Source organism: Aethalodelphis obliquidens, unplaced genomic scaffold (genome assembly GCF_003676395.1).
Source record: "Aethalodelphis obliquidens isolate GAN/ISIS:26980383/991018 unplaced genomic scaffold, ASM367639v1 scaffold7, whole genome shotgun sequence".
Taxonomy (NCBI): domain Eukaryota; kingdom Metazoa; phylum Chordata; class Mammalia; order Artiodactyla; family Delphinidae; genus Aethalodelphis; species Aethalodelphis obliquidens.
Window position 1 is genome coordinate 46,972,455 of NW_020837951.1, and position 23,079 is coordinate 46,995,533.

At 39.1% G+C, this 23,079-nt stretch overlaps 1 protein-coding gene and 1 long non-coding RNA gene across 3 annotated transcripts in view; one reads left to right on the top strand and one right to left on the bottom strand.

The window, feature by feature from the left end:
• GDA (guanine deaminase) overlaps positions 1 to 23,079 on the bottom strand; it is a 135,312-nt gene that overhangs the window by 53,208 nt on the left and 59,025 nt on the right. For both annotated transcript variants that reach the window (XM_027105696.1, XM_027105695.1), the window contains exons 3-8: positions 22,353 to 22,524; positions 9,373 to 9,460; positions 7,510 to 7,615; positions 6,028 to 6,055; positions 4,777 to 4,884; positions 1,199 to 1,306 (exon numbers count right to left, since the gene is read on the bottom strand). In XM_027105696.1, coding sequence (XP_026961497.1) covers positions 1,199 to 1,306; positions 4,777 to 4,884; positions 6,028 to 6,055; positions 7,510 to 7,615; positions 9,373 to 9,460; positions 22,353 to 22,524 — 610 coding nt within the window. The remainder of the gene's footprint in view (positions 1 to 1,198; positions 1,307 to 4,776; positions 4,885 to 6,027; positions 6,056 to 7,509; positions 7,616 to 9,372; positions 9,461 to 22,352; positions 22,525 to 23,079) is intronic.
• Positions 134 to 7,493, top strand: LOC113620053 (uncharacterized). Its single transcript, XR_003432643.1, has 4 exons — positions 134 to 683; positions 2,002 to 2,105; positions 2,384 to 2,509; positions 4,959 to 7,493. It is a non-coding gene; the product is annotated as an uncharacterized LOC113620053 (long non-coding RNA).

Genomic DNA, 23,079 nt, shown 5'->3' on the forward strand with positions numbered 1-23,079 from the left:
ACCACTCAAAAATGCTTAAGTCAGTCCTCACTCACAGCAAGATATTATAGGTGCACATAAAAGCTGTGACTTATCTGTTATCATCTTCACAAGAACATTGATGATTACCTATGTATAAAATCACTGTGCCCAAGTTACACCTCAGAAAAGGCCTGTGAAAACATTGGATTACGGAAGTCCCACACATTTGTGGATCTTTTTCTCTCTTTTTTAATCTATAAAATAAATGAGGGTTGGTCCAGCTGACCTCTATGCAAGTAAAATTAACATGCAAATTGAAGGCTAATTTATTAATTATATAGAAATATATGTAGAGGAGGATGAAAACTATGATGTAGCATAAACAAGATCTGTGCAGAGTATTAACCTTTCAAATCAGTCACATTCAGATCTCTGAGCACAAAGTCCCTAAGAATTTACTTGCTGTAATAGTTAAACTCTCCATGCAGTTCATACATTTCATTAAATGCCGAGGCCAGGGGGTATATTGTTGTAATGAGGTCTCTCCTTACTCATATTAATTTTAATTAACTTAAAATTGTTTAATTATAAATGTAGTAATACTCATTTCTTTTACAAAGCAATCTTAGAGTGTTTAAAAATAAAAAGTAAAAAGTCCTCTGCTTTCTCCCTCAGGAAGGATCACTTTTAACATTCAGTGTGTGTCTTCCAGACAGTGTTTGGTAAGTGAGCACGCACCCGCATGTATACACACATATCAAACAATACTGTACAAACACTCTTCCTTGTAAGTCTGTATACTTCATTCTTTGTGAATGTTGGATAAAATTCTAATTATGTATGTTCTATAATTTAAACAATTTCCCACTGATAGCCATTTTTTAACTTTCATATGTAATTAACATCCCTATTCATAGTCCTTACAGAATGGATCTTCAGAAATACACTTTCTAACTCAAAGGAATGCACATTTACATTCTAATGGATACTGGACCACATGACATTCCCACCTCAAAGAAGCTTTTAGATTTATTTACCAATAAATGTAATGATTTATTCATTAGGGATGAAACTTCAGGCCCATTTTTAATTCTGCGCACACATGAATATGCACACTCTGTACTTGAGTTTGGGAAATGCACGTGTGTTATAGAAGTCTGAAGATTACTACTGAGATTTTAAAATTTAGATAAATATGCCATACTTCATATAGATTATATCATGATGTACAACTTACCTTATTTGTCAGAAGGTTGTTTTTATCATACACATCTGTGTAGTTTTTATAACCAGGGTATAAGTTTTTCACAGCTTTAACTTCATCACGATTTTCACTTACATGGCTCTAAAAGAAAAGAAATATTTTCAATTTTTTAATGTAAAATACCATTAGAAATTATACTTCCTACCCCCAAATGATATGGATGGTTCCTACTTGCCTAGGTAAAAAAAATGAAGATTCTTGTGTATTTTATTTGAAACAATTCTTATTATATAAGATATATATGACAAAGAAACTATGAAAAGGTAATTATATGAACATGTAATATCCTAACTCTAACCCATGTGATGTTTTTCTGACAAAGTCTTTTCAAATTCCAAACTATAGCAAGAATAAGTAAAAATAAAAAGTACTCCTTGTAGAGAGTAAGAGCCTAGCTATTCATGGTCGATCACCTACTACTTCTGGTGTTGGCTGTTTAAGAAGAGTTCATTGGCCATCAAAAGGACAGACCATGGTTCACTCATAGAAAGCTGAAATTTGAAATAAAAAGCTGAATTTTAGCCCAAGTTCTGACCCTAGTTATGTGTCTTAGGGTTGAGTCCATTGTTTTCTCTTTGGGCCTCCATGTTCTCATCTCTCAAATAAAAGCGTTGGGATAGATGAGTGATTTTCCAAATTCTTTTAGCTTTAGATGTGTTATTCTTATTTTAAAAATCATAGAAATTCAATATGTAAACAGCATAAACAAGTTGCTACGCAGGATGAAGCAGGGTTAGGACTCTGGGACCCTGTCCCCATTCTATCCCCTTTGTCAGCTTCCAGGATGAGTTCTGCAGGAAACAGTTGGAAAATAACAGAGCTAGGCAGTCCTGCGGTCATCAAGAAAGAGCCTATAAGAATCCACACGCAAGCAAAACAAGTGAGTCCTGGCCCCCGCACTGTCCTTTCTCCAGGGCACCACAAACATGAGACTGCAGACACAACGTAAGTGTCACCATCCCAACCCCTCACCTAAAACAAAAATCATTTCTGACCAACTGGTGATGACCATGTATTATGGGAAATAACTCATGAGCAAGTTACCACTTCCAAGAACAGCAATGCCATTTGCCTTTCTCCTTGAGGTAGAGTATGCATAACCAAATAAATGAAAGAAAACAACAGCATTGGACTAAAAACAGAATGTTCTACCTGCAGAATGAGTTCTATCCTTGGCCTTGAGGAACTCCAGACCACTGAAGAAATGGGCATGGGCATCAGAAGAGATTTGTGTCATTTTGATAGATTTGCGTATATGCAGTTATACACATATATACAACGCCAGTAAGTATATACTTGATTTTGTTGTGTGTTTCTGGGATTCAGGACACACAAACACAAAATATGCCACCTTGGGATACTGAATACTTTATGCTGAAGGGGTTTGAGAAAATGGCAGAAGCAGGAAGGTCACTCTGATTTTGCCCCCACCCTTTTCCCCTGTGACCGGAGCACAGGCTCTCGTAAATGAGAGGCGCCCGCCCTATACATGGAAAGGAGCATCCTTATCTCTGAAGACAAAGGGAACCAAGAAGAAACAGGCCTTGCTAATACACTTACCTCGTACTCCTTAACTTATGTTCCTCCAGGACTGTACACCTGTCACCACACCTAACATAAAAATACTCAGGTCTGTTTCTTTGTGTCTTTGTTTCCTTATAAAGGCTCCTGTGCCATGTAAACCTTATATGAAATAAATTTGTATGCTTTTCTCTTGTTTAGCTTTGTCAGTTTAGTTTTCAGGCCCAGCCAGGGACCCTAAATAGGTCAAGGATAACTTTTTCTTCCCCTGCAATTGTGTGGGACTGAATATCACAGCCCATCAAAAAAAGGGAAAAAATGAAAATCGTTAATGAGTCCTAACAAATCTTAAAAAAAAAAAAAAAAAAAACTTCCACCCTAAAAAATGATAAAGGATCTATGTGTTGCCTTTCCCTGACATGCCCTTTTTTTTTTTTTTTTATGGTACACGGGCCTCTCACTGTTGTGGCCTCTCCCGTTGCGGAGCACAGGCTCCGGATGCACAGGCTCAGCGGCCATGGCTCACAGGCCCAGCTGCTCCGCACCATGTGGGATCTTCCCAGACCAGGGTACGAACCCATGTCCCCTGCATCGGCAGGCGGACTCTCAACCACTGCGCCACCAGGGAAGCCCGACATGCCCTTTAAGATAGCTCTTAAGAGGGAGCATTTTAGTGCAGTATGTAATGAAGTTTGGATGGGGGAAGGGGAGCTCCCAATTTTAACCCAGCTGGAAGATTTAGAAACTGTTTTATCCCTCAATTGCAACCGCTTAATGACAAAGTAAGATACACTGTTTTGTTCCTGATTTTAAATTAAGAAACTTGGAACAAAAGGGCTTTTAAATCCATTTTGGTAAGGTGGAAATTAGGTTCTTTTTGCTTTTCAAATAATAGGCGGTTCCTCCAAAAAGGAAGGACTAGAACACTGAGAAAGTATCAAATAGAAGAGAGCAGGAAAGAAATGCATTAAATGTATCCTACAGAGAACAGGTAACCAGTTTGCCATTGATCTTGCTTGGTTACTTAAGATGTTCTCATCTCTAGGAGCCAGATCAGAGAAGATTGAAGGCAAAAGGAACTTCAGGTTTCTTTTCTTAACTAAAAAATTAGAGAACTACATTTAGGTGATATCTGTAAGGGACCTTATGTCCTATGATGCTGTATCTTGAGATCTTATGGGGCTAAAGGCAGGCCGCCCCCATGATGTGCCACTCTGGCATGTAGATTATTATTATTATTTTTGCAGTACGTGGGCCTCCCACCACTGCGGTCTCTCCCGCCGCGGAGCACAGGCTCCGGATGTGCAGGCCCAGTGGCCATGGCTCACGGGCCCAGCCACTCCGCAGCACGTGGGATCCTCCTGGACCGGGGCACGAACCCGCGCCCCCTGCATCGGCAGGCGGACTCCCAACCACTGCGCCACCAGGGAAGCCCATGTAGATTATTTTGAGTTAAAAACCAATCAATGCCCGAAAGACTCAGGAAGAACCTTTGAACTCCCCCCTTACCACCTAAAAGAATTTAAGATAGGAGGGCTGTCCCAGGAAGGAGCTATTACCATAGATAACTGTAGTAAGGTATTAGGCATGGTAGACAAGAGGAACCTAGCAAGCCCATTTAATCAAACTTGTCTGTATCCCATTGTCTTTGAATGGTTCAGCAAACTTTTGTTTACCAAATATTAACTCTTTTTATCTTCCAGTGAATTACCTTATTTCCCCTTGAAACCTCAGACCCCTGTTTCCTTCTACTTAGTCCAGAATATATATATACCTCACCTTGCCTCGCTGTCTTTGGAATTCTTTCATACTTATGTGGATTTCCTGTATGCACATAATAAATTTGATTTTCTCCTGTTAATCTGCTTTATGTCACATTAATTGCCAACCAAAAGAACTAAAAGAGAAAAGGGGAAACCCACCTCCTCCATCATCTCAGTAAAAGAATTGGAGATTACTGCCAGAATTTAGGGTACAGAGAAGTCTTGCAGGTCTAGACAGAGGCAAATAGGAGTTTGAAAAACGCCCACCTGAATGTGCAAATCATGGGTCTTCGCGATGTTCCCAAGTTCACCCAACAAAGTCTCAGAGCAGGAAAGGGAAAAACGTGGTGTCACTATGGGCTGCACTCTAGAATACTGGAAATAATCAAAAACACTTGGTAAGGAAATGCATATCATACCACAAAATGATTTTATGTCTTCATCTCTAGGGACAGTCCTTCATTCCAGGAGTGGGTAGAAGTGCTGGATTTCATGGAAATGGCTCACGGAGAACAAGGAAGGGTATATTCTGTAGCACCAAGTTCAATGGAAGAAGATCCCATCTCAAACGCAAGGCACGTGAAGGCTCAGACCAGGCCTAGACTGGGTGGCTTTTATGAAGAGAATTAGGAGGCAGAGGAGACGTTTTAAGGGAGAGTGCTGGGAAGACTAAGAATGAAGTGGTAGCCTGTTCCCCTTTCTACATCTTGGGGTGGTATGCTGGCCATGGCCTCCCTGAGGACTTTTACTTAGTTGCAGGCATGGCTCTGATGTCACCTTTGTGGCTGAGCAGTAGAGAAGGACTCATAGAAGAGCGGCAAGGATAAGGATCCACAAAGCTGCACCTAGGTCTCCCAAGATTAGACTGAAAGCAATACTGAGGTTTCCTATGGCTTCCAGTCAGACCTTAAAAAATGGTGAGGGAAGAGTCTGGTTTGCAAATCTAAGAGACGGCACAGCAGAGCCATAGACAAGCCTGCTGGGGGTGGGACAGAAAACAGCACTGTCTTCACAGGATCACCAACACCAGGGCACTGTGGAACGGGGGTGCCTGGCTGAGTGCCTGCAGGCCACATGACATGCACGCATCTGTGGACCAAGGCAGTCTGGCTGGGGCATCAGGGCTGGACACCACCTGTGTTTCAGACCAGATCAGGGGGTACAAGAGGCCAGAGCCAATGGTGATGTAGCCAACAAACCGTGCCACAGCATCCAGTTGCCACCAATCTGTCTACATGCATGAAGCCCTCCCCCGCCTCCCCACCGGCCTGTCCTATGAAATTAGAAGGTCCCAGAGGAGAGGGGGGGAAAACCACTGAGAAAGTAAAAAATGCCTGACCTTCCTAAGCTGAGTTGATGCATCCACCATGAAAACAATTTAAGGCTTTAGGAAAATACTTCTGCATGCATGGAATAGGCCAAATGTATACAGGCTAACCTCTACCAAACAGCTTAAGAACAAATCCTACAACTAACAGGAGGGCAATTAAAAAGCGAGCTGGGAACAAGTTTACTTACATTCCTTTGGAGCATTTCTGACACAAATCTGAAATAAAGCAACAAACGGGAAGTTAGAACATTCAGGCATTTTTTGAAATTAATTTTTTAAAAGCACGAAAACATGAGCCTTACATGTCCTAATTTCCATGTAAACATTTCTAATGCTGCACATGTTTCACCACCACTAATTAAGGATTAGCAAGCAGTAATTACCCTGCTTTCTCATTTGCAGCCAGAGCGATGGAGTGCAAAATCACAGGGAAATGCAATTTTATCATCTAACATCAGCCGGGCTGTTCACAAGTATTCCCACAGCGCTCAAGCCATTCTACTAGCTTAAGCTCTGTTTGGGGGAATACTGCAGTATGTTATGTTCCATGGATATCAGAGTCATGGAGTCCTGTGTATCTGGAGGTGTTTAGAAGCCATGGGGCTCTCTACTCCCAGTTTCCCTAAAGTGGAAGCTGCTTGCTCACAGAATCACAATAGCATCATTTATTTTCAAAGGCTGAGTCCTACTGGGCATGGATGTTGGAGTAAAGCAGAAGGAATAGGCCAGACATGGTTGTGAAATGGGTAGTGACGGGGATGGTGATCTTACCAATTATATCTGCAGGGATGGTGGTATCCATAGGGCCTATGAAATGACTGTTTCTGCCCTGGCTGAAAATACTTATGAGCTATAGCTTCCTGCTTTCTGGTAATCCTTTGTTTAAGAATAAAATGTGAATCAGGGTTCACTATTCCCACAAACACAGATTCATAGAAAAGTTGAGCATATGGCCAAATGCTAAAGGGAAAGTGTGTGCTTCCTTCTCTTTCTGGGAACATAGCAGCACCTAAGCCACCCTTTACAGAGGACACACTTAAGGTGAAGGAGGCCTGGGAATGGAGAAAAGCTGGACTTCTCAAACTTGCATCAGGATATGTTTGGTCTTAGGCAAGATTTAAAGCTAAAGAATTTTCTTCTATATCTCTTGGATGTTGAGTGTCATACAACACAATTCCTTGTCAAATCCTCAAGGCACAATGGAAAAGCCGTTAAAGAAATACAGAAAAAGTACCTATGGTATCACTAGCATATCCCCATGTAAAATAAAAAGAACGTAACAAAAGCACATGATCTCAAGCAACAGGATGACCCACAACCAAAAGTAATTTAATGAGCAGGCCACAGACACTTAAGTGCAAGTTTAATCTGCAGGAGAAGCCCCAATCTACAACGAATGACAGGGAGGGTAAATCATTTACTTTTTAAAAAATTCTTCATTTTATAAAGGGATTTGCCCTAGGACTCCTATAACAAGTTCCCAGAGGCTTTAAAATATGATTTGATATACAAAAATAGTACTGACATGCAACATTTTCCTTAGGATCAGATCAATTTCATGAAGTTAGGCAAACCCAGGCAGTGATATATGTGCACATTCTGCCTGGGTTAAAGAGGTTTCTTTTTCCCATCTCCAACTCCATCCGTAAGACAAATCAAGACAAACGTACCTCTCTGTTTCCTTGATTGATTCCTCAGTGGTTTCCTTGTATTCTGGAACAGTGTCATTCAAATCCATGCAGACTTTGCCCACAAATGCCCGCTGCCCGAATTTATCTGTGAGACACACACAAAAAGAATCTACAGTCATGTTTCTCTCCCAAACTGTACCTTTCCTAAGCCTCTTTAAAACATCTTAAATTAAAATCGTTATAAAAACATAAGTGAGAATGTAAAAGATCATCACACCATTTAAGAACAGTAACAACAAGACCTCGATCAATTCTGTAAGTAGTAAAGGTTCTCCCATTAGCACCTTACTCCTCTGATTACTCCCAGAATGAAGGATATTATTTGCTTAAGGTCTAAACCCAGATGTGCCCAGTGTCCTCCTCTATGTGCAGGGTTATGAGGACTATACCCAATAATGTATGTAAAGTGGCTGGCACATGGGCTTAGAAAAGATACTGTCGCTATTCTTAAGTGTAGCAGTGCCAATATCATTATCTGTGGGGAATTTTACTTACTCCTACCAGCAGTTCTCAGCACTGAAGAACCTCATGCTTATCAAAGGTGCTAGAGGAATTCTGTTTCAGCTAGAAAGTTGATGCTACATGAGGCAATGTTCATTTTTTCAACAATGTCTCCACCTCTGTCTTGAGTCTTTCAGAAGTCTTTCTATCTCTCTCTTTCCCCTGTAATTCACTGTAATACCTGGCCATTAGATTACTCTTCCTTAAAACACCACCTTCATCACATACCTCATCTCGCTGAAAACTGTTTTGAGTCTGATGCATATTTGAATCTCTCCAGAGACTGAACCATCCCCTCTGCCCAACCTCTCCCATCCCACCATGCCATGAATCCTTCCCTTTAGTTCAGCTACTCTGTTCCCTGCCTCCTGTATATCCACTATGAACGTTCCCGTCCCCATACCCATACCCCCTGTCATCTTTCCTGTCTGAAAGGCATTTTCCTCTCTCCTCATTTTATCTTCCCTTCAAAGACCAATTTAAAGATCCCTTCAATGAAATCTTCCCAGGTGATCCAATTCTGGGTTCATTCTGTCTCCTCCAAAATTTGCAATATTTACTTTCAGTGTCACCCTTGAGGTCTTTGGTATAAACTACCTTGGCCAGCAAGCAGTAGTGTCAGCACATCAGTCAACAGTATTTACTGAGCACCTGCTATGTGCTAGGCACTGTACTGGGTACAAGTTTTGGAATCATCAGTGTAAATCCAGTCTCAGCTCTGCTTACTAGCTGTGTGACTTGGGCATGTTACATAACCTCTCTGAGCATCAGTTTATCCATCTGTAACACAAGGACCTGAATAACTGCTCCAGAAGGCTGTTTGCAACTGAGCTGAACTAATCCACGTAGAGTTCTTTGCACAATACCAGGCATCTAGTAAAAGCACTACAGCCATTACTAAAGTCATTAATCAATGCATGTACCTATTAATCAGTTAATCCTGTCTGGTTCCTCAAGGGCAGAGACTATTTTCCGTTTTACTGTGTTCCCTGCATCTAGCATAGTGCCCTGAGTCTAGCCAACAGCTAAGATCTATCTGCTGATAGATAAACTGTTGCTATTGCTAGAATTAGTAAACCTGCTCCAAAAAGCCCTAAATTAATACACAAAATTCAGACCCATTTACATCATTCTGCAGCCAAAAACTAAAAGTAAATAAATTACTTAAACAACAGAAAAAGTTCAAGGGCCACAGTGATACACAAATACCTAATTACTTGCAAGAAATGCAGTGCTTAAATTCTAGCAATTAAAAGGCAGGACTGCTCACAAGTATAAGTCACCGCCGGCATGGTCTGGACATGCTTCATGTGCCCGTAAATCATCCTTTCATCTCCTCACCTGTAATTTCTGCAAGGAGCAGCGATGAGTCAGTGTGAATTGTTGCAAAGTAACAAGCTGTGGTTGTTCCATTCTTTAGTGTTCTCCTCTAAAAATAAATCACAAAAACCATGAATCGCCTCTGCCCAGAAGAGTCACATGGTATATACAGATGAAAATGGAATTTTAGTTTTCAATTTTAAGATGTTTTTATTTAAAGGCATGCCATCTCAATATGAAATGTAGTTAAGGCAAATGGTAAAAGTATTTATATTTTAAAAGTGTTAGCTAGAGGAGAAGTTGATGCTTTCGATTTCCTAGATTCACACAGTTCTGTGTTGCAGAATTTATAAAATGTGATACTAATTAATTCCTTATTTTTTTAGGACTGTTTAAGAATATGCAAACTTTATTGCATCTGGAGTGAATAAATGAGATTTTTCTAGCGATTACAGGATACAGTTATTCAGCCAGATTTTTAGTTCATCCTAGCAGATTGATAAATGTATCCATCTCTCTTCCTCAGCAAATCTCTACTAAAATACCAGTAAAGGAGTATAACATTTATTAAACCATAAGCAGAGAGGAGACATGAGCAGCGGAAATATTTCAGCATCTTCTCGGAAGAAAAAACAAGTATAAGAACCTGGAGGCAACTTGGAAAGAGAGAGGAGCATGTGGTTGTTAACAGGGAATTGGCTGAAAGTCTGTATACAGATAATTAAAACTTGGCAGGACTCTTTTCCCTGCTGAAATCAGCCAACCACCCCTAACCTGCTCCTTGCAGAAGAGATTTACCCTTTGTAGAAATTGGACAGTATTTAGAGGGTACAAGCCCAAAAGGACAAGGTGAGGCATAGGCTGAAAAGAAGAGGTTTAAGTGGACATCTGGCTGACCTCTGGGACCCTTGGTCATCTTCCCCAAAATGCCACATGTACTGTTTCCACCAGTCCTGGCAGGACTGAAGGACTTCTTCCTAGAGAAGATGAATGGCTCTAGAAGGAAAATGTCCTCACGACTTTTGGGACCCACAATTTAAAGGGCTACCTTCACCGTTCATCATATAATGACGTTTACCAGTCAACAAATGCTACCCCACCCAGATCTTCCAATCAGCATCTTGGAGCATCACACTTAAATATGAATGTGCATTTAAGGTTCAACGGACACTGGAGGAGGGCTTCCCTGGTGGCGCAGTGGTTGAGAGTCTGCCTGCCGATGCAGGGGACACGGGTTCGTGCCCCGGTCCAGAAAGATGCCACATGCCACAGAGTGGCTAGGCCTGTGAGCCATGGCCGCTGAGCCTGCGCGTCCAGAGCCTGTGCTCTGCAACGGGAGAGGCCACAACAGTGAGAGGCCCACGTATCGCAAAAAAAAAAAATAAAAGAGCTCTCCAAAAGTAAAAATGTTAAAAATGAAATATGGGAGTCAATAGAAGGTTAAATTAGAAGAGAATTTCTCAGAGAAGAAATATGAAAGTCAAGGATGAAAAGATTAAAAAATTATGCTCAATCTAAGAGATCTAACATTTAGAATAAAAGTTCTAAAAAAAAAAAAATTTTTTTTAAAGGAAATGAAGGGGGTGAAATTGTCTGAGAAATAATACTAGTCTCTCCAAACTGAAAATCCTCATAGAATGCTCAGTTCAGTGCATGAAAAACAGAAGCCAAGGAAGGCATATAATTGTGAGATATTAAGTCTACAAGTAAAGTGAAGATTCTGAAAGGTTCCAGAGAAAGAAAACCAGTCATAGACAAATAGCAGGAAACACCAGTGATGCTGAAAACAGAACAATGGCTTTAAAATTCTGGAGGAAAGTTTTTTTTAATTTTTAAAAAATTTATTTTATTGAAGTATAGTTGATTTAAGGAGGGAAGTTATTTTAAAGTAGAATTTTATACCTTTGTAAATTATCAGTCAAGTGTGAAAATAGAATAGAGATATATGATTAGATACACAAAATCTTGAATGTTTTTCTCCTTTAAGAGCTTAGAAAGCTCCTAGAAGATGTGTTTTTAAAAAATGTGAGAGTAATGCAAAGTAAAAGAACTTCTTAGGTCCAGAAAATGGGAATTAAACACAGAGGAGAACCAAAGGGAATGCCCAGATTATAGCAGTGCCAGAGACAATCCCGACCAGAGTGAAACAAAGGAACAGAAGGCACTGGGAAGAGTTTGAGAAAGAAATCAGAACTGATATTGCCTGACTTGTCTCAGCACTTGGAAAAGTACTGATTGACCTGAGCAGGGTCTGTCTTAAGCAGAAGCTTTTCCTTCTTCTTCTTTTTTAAAATTTTAAGACATTTTTAAAGAGCAGTTTTAGGTTCACAGCAAAATTGAGAGGAAGGTACAGAGATTTCCCATATGCCCCCAGCCCCCACACATAGCAGAAGCTTTTTAAAGTGCAGAGGAAAAACGGCACTGGAGTTCTTGCTTTTTGCATATTATGACCTGCGTGACCTTGAGAAAGTTGCTTTACATTCTCAACATCAGTTTCCTCATTTGTGAAATAAGAGGACTCTTGACTAGAATGGGGTTGGATTAGAAACGTAAACGTCTGCAGGAGAAAAACAATTAGGACTTAAAGTAATAGGGAAGAACATGCCATATCCTAGCAGCCTCTACTCAGCTTCAGCCAACTGTTAAAAGAACAACAACAAAAAAGAGAGACCAGTGATGTCAGTTAGTAATGAAGGGCAAGAGAATTAGGAAAACTGGATTTTAATGTCAATCGTTTCAAACTTTAAGGCACATGAAAAATATTTCTGGCTGCAAGTAAAGGATGTTTATATAGCCTGTCACCTACAGAAAAGGATGCGCTAGCTTGCTACCATAATCACACACCCAAGAGAAAAGTTAACACCATGACAGAGGCATCGAATTCAATCTCCAGCAACCAGAAAAGTGCCTGGATCTTCGTGTGTGCCTAGTAAATATTGTTGAATGAACACATGAGGAATCAGACTTTCTAAAGCAACAAGAGGCAAAAAATGATCTAAAATAAGCATTGTTACGTGCATAGAATAGGACATTGTATCCTTGACAGAGGAACAGGCTACTGTAACAGTGAGAGTGAATTTAATAACTTGCCAGTTTGGGCCACTGGCATTCTCTGAGAATGTAGCGCAAAAGTATACACAGAAGTTTCACTATTTTTCTAAGAAGAGTTGCTGAAAGAAAGAACAGATTGGAGGGAAGAATATACTAAGAGCAAGGGAAATGGGCTGGGGGGGTGGCAGAGAAAATAAATGAGCGTGCATGCACAAGAAAGAGAGAGAAGGAAGTTCATTTCCCAGAACAGAAGTAATACTATATTAAAGAAAATGGACTGAAAAAAACAAAAAGAAAAACATATCTATAAGTGAAATTTCAGAACCTCAAGAATGAAGAAAATCCTGAAGGCCAGCAAATTAGCTAGAAGGGAATGACAATCAGATTGACATCAGCACACTGGATACTGGTGGGAAAATCATTTTAAAGAGAATTCTCTCTATAGCTGAAGTGCATCATTCAAGAGTCAGAAGAAAGTAACACCATTTTTGGTAGTTCAAGGATTTGGATTGTTTGTCACCCACCTTATTGGAAAAGATTATCATCGTCTAAGAAAATACATCTAAAACAAAGACAGAGGATCCAAATTTAAAACATTTTAGACATCCACCAGAAGGCAGACAGCAGAAGCAAGAAGAACTACAAACCTGCAGCCTGTGGAACAAAAACCACATCCACAGAAAGATAGACAGGATGAAAAGGCAGAGGGCTATGTACCAGGTGAAGAAACAAGATACAACCCCAGACAAACAACTAAATGAAGTGGAGATAGGCAACCTTCCAGAAAAAGAATTCAGAATAATGATAGTGAAGATGATCCAGGACCTCGGAAAAAGAATGGAGGCAAAGATCGAGAAGATGCAAGAAATGTTTAACAAAGACCTAGAAGAATTAAAGAACAAACAAACAGAGATGAACAATACAGTAACTGAAATGAAAACTACAGTAGAAGGAATCAATAGCAGAATAACTGAGGCAGAAGAATGGATAAGTGACCTGGAAGACAGAATGGTGGAATTCACTGCTGCAGAACAGAATAAAGAAAAAAGAATGAAAAGAAATGAAGACAGCCTAAGACACCGCTGGGAAAACATTAAACACAACACCATTCGTATTATAGCGGTCCCAGAAGGAGAAGACAGAGAGAAAGGACCCGAGAAAATATCAGAAGAGATTATAGTCGAAAACTTCCCTAACATGGGAAAGAAAATAGCCACCCAAGTCCAGGACGTGCAGAGAGTCCCACACAGGATACACCCAAGGAGAAACACGCTGAGACACATAGTAATCAAATTGGCAAAAATTAAAGACAAAGAAAAATTATTGAAAGCAGCAAGGGAAAAACGACAAATAACATACAAGGGAACTCCCATAACGTTAACAGCTGATTTCTCACCACAAACTCTACAAGCCAGAAGGGAGTGGCATGATAAAGTGATGAAAGGGAAGAACCTACAACCAAGATTACTCTACGCAGCAAGGATCTCATTCAGATTCAAAGGAGAAATCAAAAGCTTTACAGACAAGCAAAAGCTAAGAGAATTCAGCACCACCAAACCAGCTCTACAACAAATGCTAAAGGAACTTCTCTAAGTGGGAAACACAAGAGAAAAAAATGACCTACAAAAACAAACCCAAAACAATTAAGAAAATGGTCATAGGAACATACATATCAATAATTACCTTAAACGTGAATGTATTAAATGCTCCAACTAAAAGACACAGGCTTGCTGAATGGATACAAAAACAAGATCCATATATATGCTTTCTACAAGAGACCCACTTTAGACCCAGACACACATACAGACTGAAAGTGAGGGGATGGAAAAAGATATTCCATGCAAATGGAAATCAAAGCTGGAGTAGCAATACTCATATCAGATAAAATAGACTTTAAAATAAAAGTGTTACAAGAGACAAGGAAGGACACTACATAATGATCAAGGGATCAATCCAAGAAGATATAACAATTATAAATATTTATGTACCCAACATAGGAGCACCTCAATATATAAGGCAACTGCTAACAGCCATAAAAGGGGAAATTGACAGTAAAACAATAATAGTGGGGGACTTTAACACCTCACTTACCCCAATGCACAGATCATCCAAAATGAAAATAAATAAGGAAACAGAAGCTTTAAATGGCACAATAGACCAAATAGATTAAATTGATATTTATAGGACATTCCATCCAAAAACAGCAGATTACACTTTTTCTCAAATGAGCATGGAACATTCTCCAGGATAGATCACATCTTGGGTCACAAATCAAGCCTCAGTAAATTTAAGAAAATTGAAATCATATCAAGCATCTTTTCTGACCACAACGCTATGAGATTAGAAATGAATTACGAGGAAAAAACCATAAAAAAACACAAACACATGGAGGCTAAACAATACGTTACTAGATAACGAAGAGATCACTAAAGAAATCAAAGAGGAAATCAAAAAATACCTAGAGACAAATGACAATGAAAACACGATGATCCAAAACCTACGCTATGCACCAAAAGAAGTTCTAAGAGGGAAGATTATAGCTATACAAGCCTACCTCAAGAAACAAGAAAAATTTCAAATAAACAATGTAAACTTACACCTGAAGGAATTAGAGAAAGGAGAACCAGCAAAACCCAAAGTTAGCAGAAGGAAAGAAATCATAAAGATCAGAGCAGAAATAAATGAAATAGAAACAAAGAAAACAATAACAAAGATCAATAAAACTAAAAGCTGGTTCTTTGAGAAGATAAACAAAATTGATAAACCATTAGCCAGACTCATCAAGCAAAAGAGGGAGAGGATTCAAATCAATAAAATTAGAAATGAAAAAGGAGAAGTTACAAAAGACACTGCAGAAATGCAAAGCATCCTAAGAGACTACTACAAGCAACTCTATGCCAATAAAATGGACAACCTGGAAGAAATGGACAAATTCTTACACAAGTACAACCTTCCAAGGCTGAACCAGGAAGAAATAGAAATTATGAACAGACCAATCACAAGCACTGAAATTGAAACTGTGATTAAAAATCTTCCAACAAACAAAAGCCGAGGACCAGATGACTTCACAGGCAAAATCTATCAAACATTTAGAGAAGAGCTAAGACCTATCCTTCTCAAACTCTTCCAAAATATAGCAGAGGGAGGAACACTCCCAAACTCATTCTACGAGGCCACCATCACCCTGATACCAAAACCATACAAGGATGCCACAAAGAAAGAAAACTACAGGCCAATATCACTGCTGAACATAGGTGCAAAAATCCTCAACAAAATACTAGCAAACAGAATCCAACAGCACATTAAAAGGATCATACACCATGATCAAGTGAGGTTTATTCCAGGAATGCAAGGATTCTTCAATATATACAAATCAATCAATGTGATACACAATATTAACAAATTGAAGGAGAAAAACCATATGGTCATCTCAATAAATGCAGAGAAAGCTTTCGAAAAAATTCAATACCCATTTATGACAAAAATCCTCAAGAAAGTAGGCATAGAGGGAACTTTCCTCAACATAATAAAGACCATATATGACAAACCCACAGCCAACATCATCCTCAATGGTGAAAAACTGAAAGCATTTCCACTAAGGTCAGGAACAAGACAAGGTTTCCCACTCTCACCACTTTTATTCAACATAGTTTTGGAAGTTTTAGGCACAGCAATCAGAGAAGAAAAGGAAATAAAAGGAATCCAAATAGGAAAAGAAGAAGTAAAACTGTCACTGTTTGCAGATGACATGATACTATACATACAGAATCCTAAAGATGCTACCAGAAAACTACTAGAGCTAATCAATGAATCCGGTAAAGTAGCAGGAAACAATATTAATGCACAGAAATCTCTCACATTCCTATACACTAATGATGAAAAATCTGAAAGTGAAATCAAGAAAACACTCCCATTTACCATTGCAACAAAAAGAATAAAATACCTAGGAATAAACCTACCTAAGGAGACAAAAGACCTGTATGCAGAAAATTATAAGACACTGATGAAAGAAATTAAAGATGATACAAATAGATGGAGAGATATACTATGTTCTTGGATTGGAAGAATCAACATTGTGAAAAAGACTCTACTACCCGAAGCAATCTACAGGTTGAATGCAATCCCTATCAAACTACCACTGGCATTTTTCACAGAACTAGAACAAAAAATTTCACAATTTGTATGGAGACACAAAACCCCGAATAGCCAAAGCAATCTTGAGAATGAAAAACGGAGCTGGATGAATCAGGCTCCCTGACTTCAGACTATACTACAAACCTACTGTAATCAAGACAGTATGGTACTGGCACAAAAACAGAAATATAGATCAATGGAACAGGACAGAAAGCCCAGAGATAAACCCACGCACATATGGTCACCTTATCTTTGATAAAGGAGGCAGGAATGTACAGTGGAGAAAGGACAGCCTCTTCAATAAGTAGTGCTTGGAAAACTGGACAGGTATATGTAAAAGTATGAGATTAGCACACTCCCTAACATCATACACAGAAATAAGCTCAAAATGGATTAAAGACCTAAATGGAAGGCCAGAAGCTCTCAAACTCTTAGAGGAAACCATAGGCAGAACACTCTATGACATAAACCACAGCAAGATCCTTTTTGACCCACCTCCTAGAGAAATGGAAATAAAAGCAAAAATAAACAAATGGGACCTAATGAAACTTAAAAGCTTTTGCCAGCAAAGGAAACCATAAACAAGACCAAAAGACAACCCTCAGAATGGGAGAAAATATTTGCAAATGAAGCAACTGACAAAAGATTAATCTCCAAAATTTATAAGCAGCTCATGCAGCTCAATAACAAGAAAACAAAGAACCCAATCCAAAAATGGGCAGAAGACATAAATAGACATTTCTCCAAAGAAGATATACAGACTTCCAACAAATACATGAAAGAATGCTCAACATCATTAATCATTAGAGAAATGCAAATCAAAACTACAATGAGATATCATCTTACACTAGTCAGAATGGCCATCATCAAAAAATCTACAAACAATAAATGCTGGAGAGGGTGTGGAGAAAAGGGAACACTCTTGCACTGCTGGTGGGAATGTGAATTGGTACAGCCACTATGGAGAACAGTATGGAGGTTCCTTAAAAAACTACAAATAGAACTACCATATGACCCAGCAATCCCACTACTGGGCATATACCCTGAGAAAACCGAAATTCAAAAAGAGTCATGTACCAAAATGTTCATTGCAGCTCTATTTACAATAGCCTGGAGATGGAAACAACCTAAGTGCCCATCATCGGATGAATGGATAAAGAAGATGTGGCACATATATACAATGGAATATTACTCAGCCATAAAAAGAAACGAAATTGAGCTATTTGTAATGAGGTGGATAGACCTAGAGTCTGTCATACAGAGTGAAGTAAGTCAGAAAGAAAAAGACAAATACCGTATGCTAACACATATATATGGAATTTAAGAAAAAAAAATGTCATGAAGAACCTAGGGGTAAGGCAGGAATAAAGACGCAGACCTCCTAGAGAACGGACTTGAGGTTATGGGGAGGGGGAAGGGTGAGCTGTGACAGGGCGAGAGAGAGTCATGGACATATACACACTAACAAACGTAGTAAGGTAGATAGCTAGTTGGAAGCAGCCGCATGGCACAGGGATATTGGCTTGGTGCTTTGTGACAGCCTGGAGGGGTGGGATAGGGAGGGTGGGAGGGGGGGAGATGCAAGAGGGAAGAGATATGGGAACATATGTATATGTATAACTGATTCACTTTGTTATAAAGCAGAAACTAACACACCATTGTAAAGCAATTATACCCCAATAAAGATGTTAAAAAATAATAATAAAAAAAATAAAAGCAGTAGCAAAAACTAAAAAAAAAAAAAAAAACTACCATATGACCCAGCAATCCCACTACTGGTCATATACCCTGAGAAAACCATAATTCACATAGAGTCATGTACCAAAATGTTTACTGCAGCCCTATTTACAATAGCCAGGATATGGAAACAACCTAAGTGTCCATCATCGGATGAATGGATAAAGAAGATGTGGCACATATATATAATGGAATATTACTCAGCCATAAAAAGAAACGAAATTGGGTTATTTGTAGTGAGGTGGATGGACCTAGAGTCTGTCATACAGAGTGAAGTAAGTCAGAAAGAGAAAAACAAATACTGTATGCTAACACATATATATGGAATCTAAGACAAAAAAAAAGTCATGAAGAACCTAGGAGTAAGACAGGAATAAAGACACAGACCTACTAGAGAATGGACTTGAGGATATGGGGAGGGGGAAGGGTAAGCTGTGACAAAGTGAGAGAGTAGCATGGACATATATACACTACCAAACGTAAAGCAGATAGCTAGTAGGAAGCAGCGCATAGCACAGGGAGATCAGCTCGGTGCTTTGTGACCACCTAGAGGGGTGGGATAGGGAGGGTGGGAGGGAGGGAGGTGCAAGAGGGAAGAGATATGGGAACATATGTATATGTATAACTGATTCACTTTGTTATAAAGCAGAAACTAACACACCATTTTAAAGCAATTATACTACAATAAAGCTGTGGAAAAAAAAAAAGAACCTGCTGTATAAAAAAATTAACTTAAAAAAAAACATTTTAAATTAAATGTATGTAGATGGCAAAGAAAAAAAACCAGGAACTAAAACCTCACGTGATGTAACACAGGACATGGTGAGGGGGCTGCATCTTTAAGGGAAGACTATTTAAGTTTTTTGTCTTATTATGTGAGAGACTATAGAGGAAAACGATACAAGACTTGTGTAACACTTTTAACAACCTAAACTAACAGATATTTTAAAAAGTCATATTGACAGAAAAAACACAGTCTTTTTAAAAATGTGTAGAATAATCATAAAATTGACCTTTTATTGGGTCATAAAATAGCAGTGAACTAATTCCCAAGAAAAATAACCACACACGTTACATTTACTAAGCAAAAAAAAATGAAACTCAAAATTAAAACAGAAGTATAATCTGACATTTTCTAAATTCTCAACACTTTAAACACCTTTCTAAAATGGGCTTGAAGAACAGATGAAAATGGAAAATTTCAGCTAATTAGCAACAATGACAATGGAAGTACTACCCATTCACCAACAGCAAGTTCTTCCTCTGAGTCAGGGGGGAAAACGCTTCTCATACAGAAAAGCTTCTAGATGAGAAACTGCAGTTTCAAATTGGACTGGAACAAACTGGAAAGACTAGAAAGTTCAAGAATCGGCCCAAATTACATTTAAGGGACAGGACAGGGAGAGCCCATAGAGGAGGGGAAAAAAAGGAAGGAAGAGAGGGAAGGAGGGAGAGAAGAAAGAACCCCCAAAGCTACTCCTGTTGGTTCCCACTGCGTTCAGCCACATGTGTGTGACTTATGTAGTTAAAAAAGTAAGGAAAGAATTTGGCTGAAAAATCTTACTAGGTAAGCTGTCTAAAATGCAGCTACTTTTCTTCTTCGCATGTTATATGTTTGGGTTTCTGGGCATCTGTTCCACCCTCGTTTCTCATAAGCTTTTGAGAGGGCTTTTCCATTAATGATGAATTTCCAATTTATACAGAAATCTGTCAGGAATAACATCAAAATACTGGCTGTGCTTCCCAACCTTTCCCCTGCTTTCAGTTCTTGATAAGAATTGTCAATTCTTGAGACCAAGACTTTTGAGCTCAAAATAGATTGCCAACTACTACTGAGCTTCAACGCCAGTATCAACAGGCCCCTTAACAGGTTATACAATTTCCATGAGCTAAAATAGGGGAAAAGAGTGGCCTGACTCCTTGTCTTTTCACCTGTACTTTAATGACTTGACACCTCTTTGGAATTAGTTGAATTTATCTGCTGAATTTGACAACCCCATAGAGTAAGCATATTCATTCTATTATCCAGGAGAATATTTGCAACCAGTTTGTCTTGGCATATTTACCAAGAATCCCACTCTCCAGTCCCTTGACTATAATCTATATAATATACAGATTCCTGAACTTTCGAGTCTTTTTGGTTCATTCCAGTCCAAAGTCCAATTTGAAACTTCAATCTCTCACCCAGTTTGCAATGTTTAAAGGGAGATATTCCAGGACTGACTGACTGGGATTTTTTTCTTAACAATCTTAGGAGATGTTTGCTAATATATACTTTAAATTACTTTCAGATTTAATTATCACTGTCAAAATCTGTGGTGCAAAACTCTGGGGTCTGGATTGCCCAATTCTTGAAGAATAGATCCAGGACTGTTTTCTGAGGCAGAAAATAAAAAACAAAACAAAAAATGTCTTGGTTCATGGGTACTGCCTTAGCACCCCCTTTGCATTGCCACAGGCAGTCTTCAGCCTTAGGGACAGGTTCTAGTTAACAAATCTCAACTTTCTTAAACAAATGTCAATTATACTCTCAGCTCATCCAACTCTTAAAGTCTATGGGCCTGCTCATAATCAGAAACAGAGGATGTGTACACCGAAAATACTTGTAGAGAATAACACCTATTTCACCTATTTTGTACTCACTGACATGAAATACTTTGAATTCCTCTCTGGGTCAGTTAAAGCCAAATGTGTGACAAATCCTAACAAGTGCATGGACCCCCATGGTACACATTTACCTCTTGGCTTTATTTTATTTTTCCTCCTCCTTTTTTTCCCTTTGCTGTGATTTCATGACTCATTTTCTTCTCTTGTATACAATGCAATTTTAAGATATCTCTAACGCTTTTCAGAACAATGCAAGGTATAAATAAATTTTGAGAATAAAAAGATTTGATGTGGCTAACACAATTCATTAACACAATGCACCAGCAACTTCCAACACAGCCTTAGTCCTTCTCAGTTTTTCTGGTGTCACGTGGATCCGTGCTAAATATGTAAAGTCCACAATTACACTGAATTTATAACTAAGCAAGGCAAGTATATAAATGATAGCACTTGCTTTTACTCTTTAAGGCTTGGATGATGCAAGATCTGGGAAACTGGCAGGGTGGCTAGGTCACTGTATAAGGCTTATAATATTATCACCCTCACACCATTACTTTAAGAGAAAAACCATCAATGGGTCCAATAAAAATGCAGGAATGTTCAGACTAAGTATGCTAGATGACAAGAGTTAGTGGTCAGATAGGATATTGGCAGCTTTAATTCTCAGCTGCAGAAGTTATTTCTGGCTGCTGAGTGGACTGGGCACAGGGTTGGAGTAGAATAAAGGGAACTGATTTTCCTGATAGAGTGGAAGGAAGGACATTTCAGGGCCTTTAGTTGGCACACACCACAGCCACTGTTCTCTGACTGAACTAGCTCCATAGTTCTCTCTACTGGGTTAATGCTCATCACATTCCCACACGCCCTGCAACAGGGGACCATCCTATTTTCCTTCCTTTCGAAGCTACCAAAATAATGTGATACCCTTCTCACTGTAACTTGAAAGTTTAATTTTAGATTTCCTTGGGTATTCTGTAAAGCAAATACATATGTCACGCACCATTTTAAGAGCTTAACAAATATTAACTTGCTTAATTATCATAACAATCCTAAGAAGTAGGTACTATCATTATCTGTTTTTTTTTACAAATGGGGAAAATGAGTCACAGAACTTTCCAAAGGTTACACAGCTATTCCATATGGTACCTAGAACGGCACTGTGGATTGGCAAGAGTAAAGGAACACACATATGCATTAAACCCAAATTTAGTAAAGTAAAACGAGAAGTAAGTGAGAGTAATGAGAACCCAGGGGATTTGAGGATTTAGATTCAAGCTGTCTCTTTGCTAGTGGCTAGCTATGTAGGTGAAGTGGTCACAAACTCACTGAGCTATGAAAGAACCGAATAGGTCTGTACAGCCTAGTATAGCCTTAACGGCCTATTTTTAATAACTTAAATCTGCCCCCAAGAAATGGATGTTTCTATAGATGACTGAACACAATGCACCAATACTCATAAGCAGGATACTTACAACAACTCTGGTATATACTTCTTCAGCAAAGTCGATGCTCTGGAATTTGTGTTCTGTAGGAAATGTGTACTTGGTCAGCCACTCCAAAAGTGGGAAGTCTACGTTACTCCCGGCAAAAGAGTACTGAGGGGCATGGATGTGTGTATCAACCAGCCCAGGCATGAAGAACTCACTGGAAATTAAGATAGGGAGAAAAGAATTTAATAACATCTTTAGTCATTTTCCATATCTTTAAATCACATTTTCTCTATACAGTGATTTAATTGTTTACTCCACCCAGGTTTAGAGCCAATGCAATCAGATGAATGTAAATTATTCTATTGTTTAGAGATCAGAAAATAAAAATGGAACTCTACTAGGAGAGATAACAGTCCTAAATTGGAATGTCTTGGTGTAAAGTTTACCAGAGATCATGAAAGGAGGGAAAAGCACAGCACTGAGCAGAAGCAAAGCAGTCGTTGCACAAGAAATGTGTGAAGCTACAGTTTAATCGTATGACTTTGTTCTCACAGTCGGGGGTTGTAGGACAGAGGGCAAAGATGAGAGAGGAGGTCAAACTTCTAGAACCACGATGAGGAATTACACACAAGTCACTACGGATGACTGATGATGAGAAACAGAATGGCCACAATTTTAGTCCCAGTGGACATCTTGACCTTGGCTGACTGCAAGAAATCTAGTCCTGTCCCATGGGATGGAGCGTCTGAGTTCTGAAACAGAAGCAACA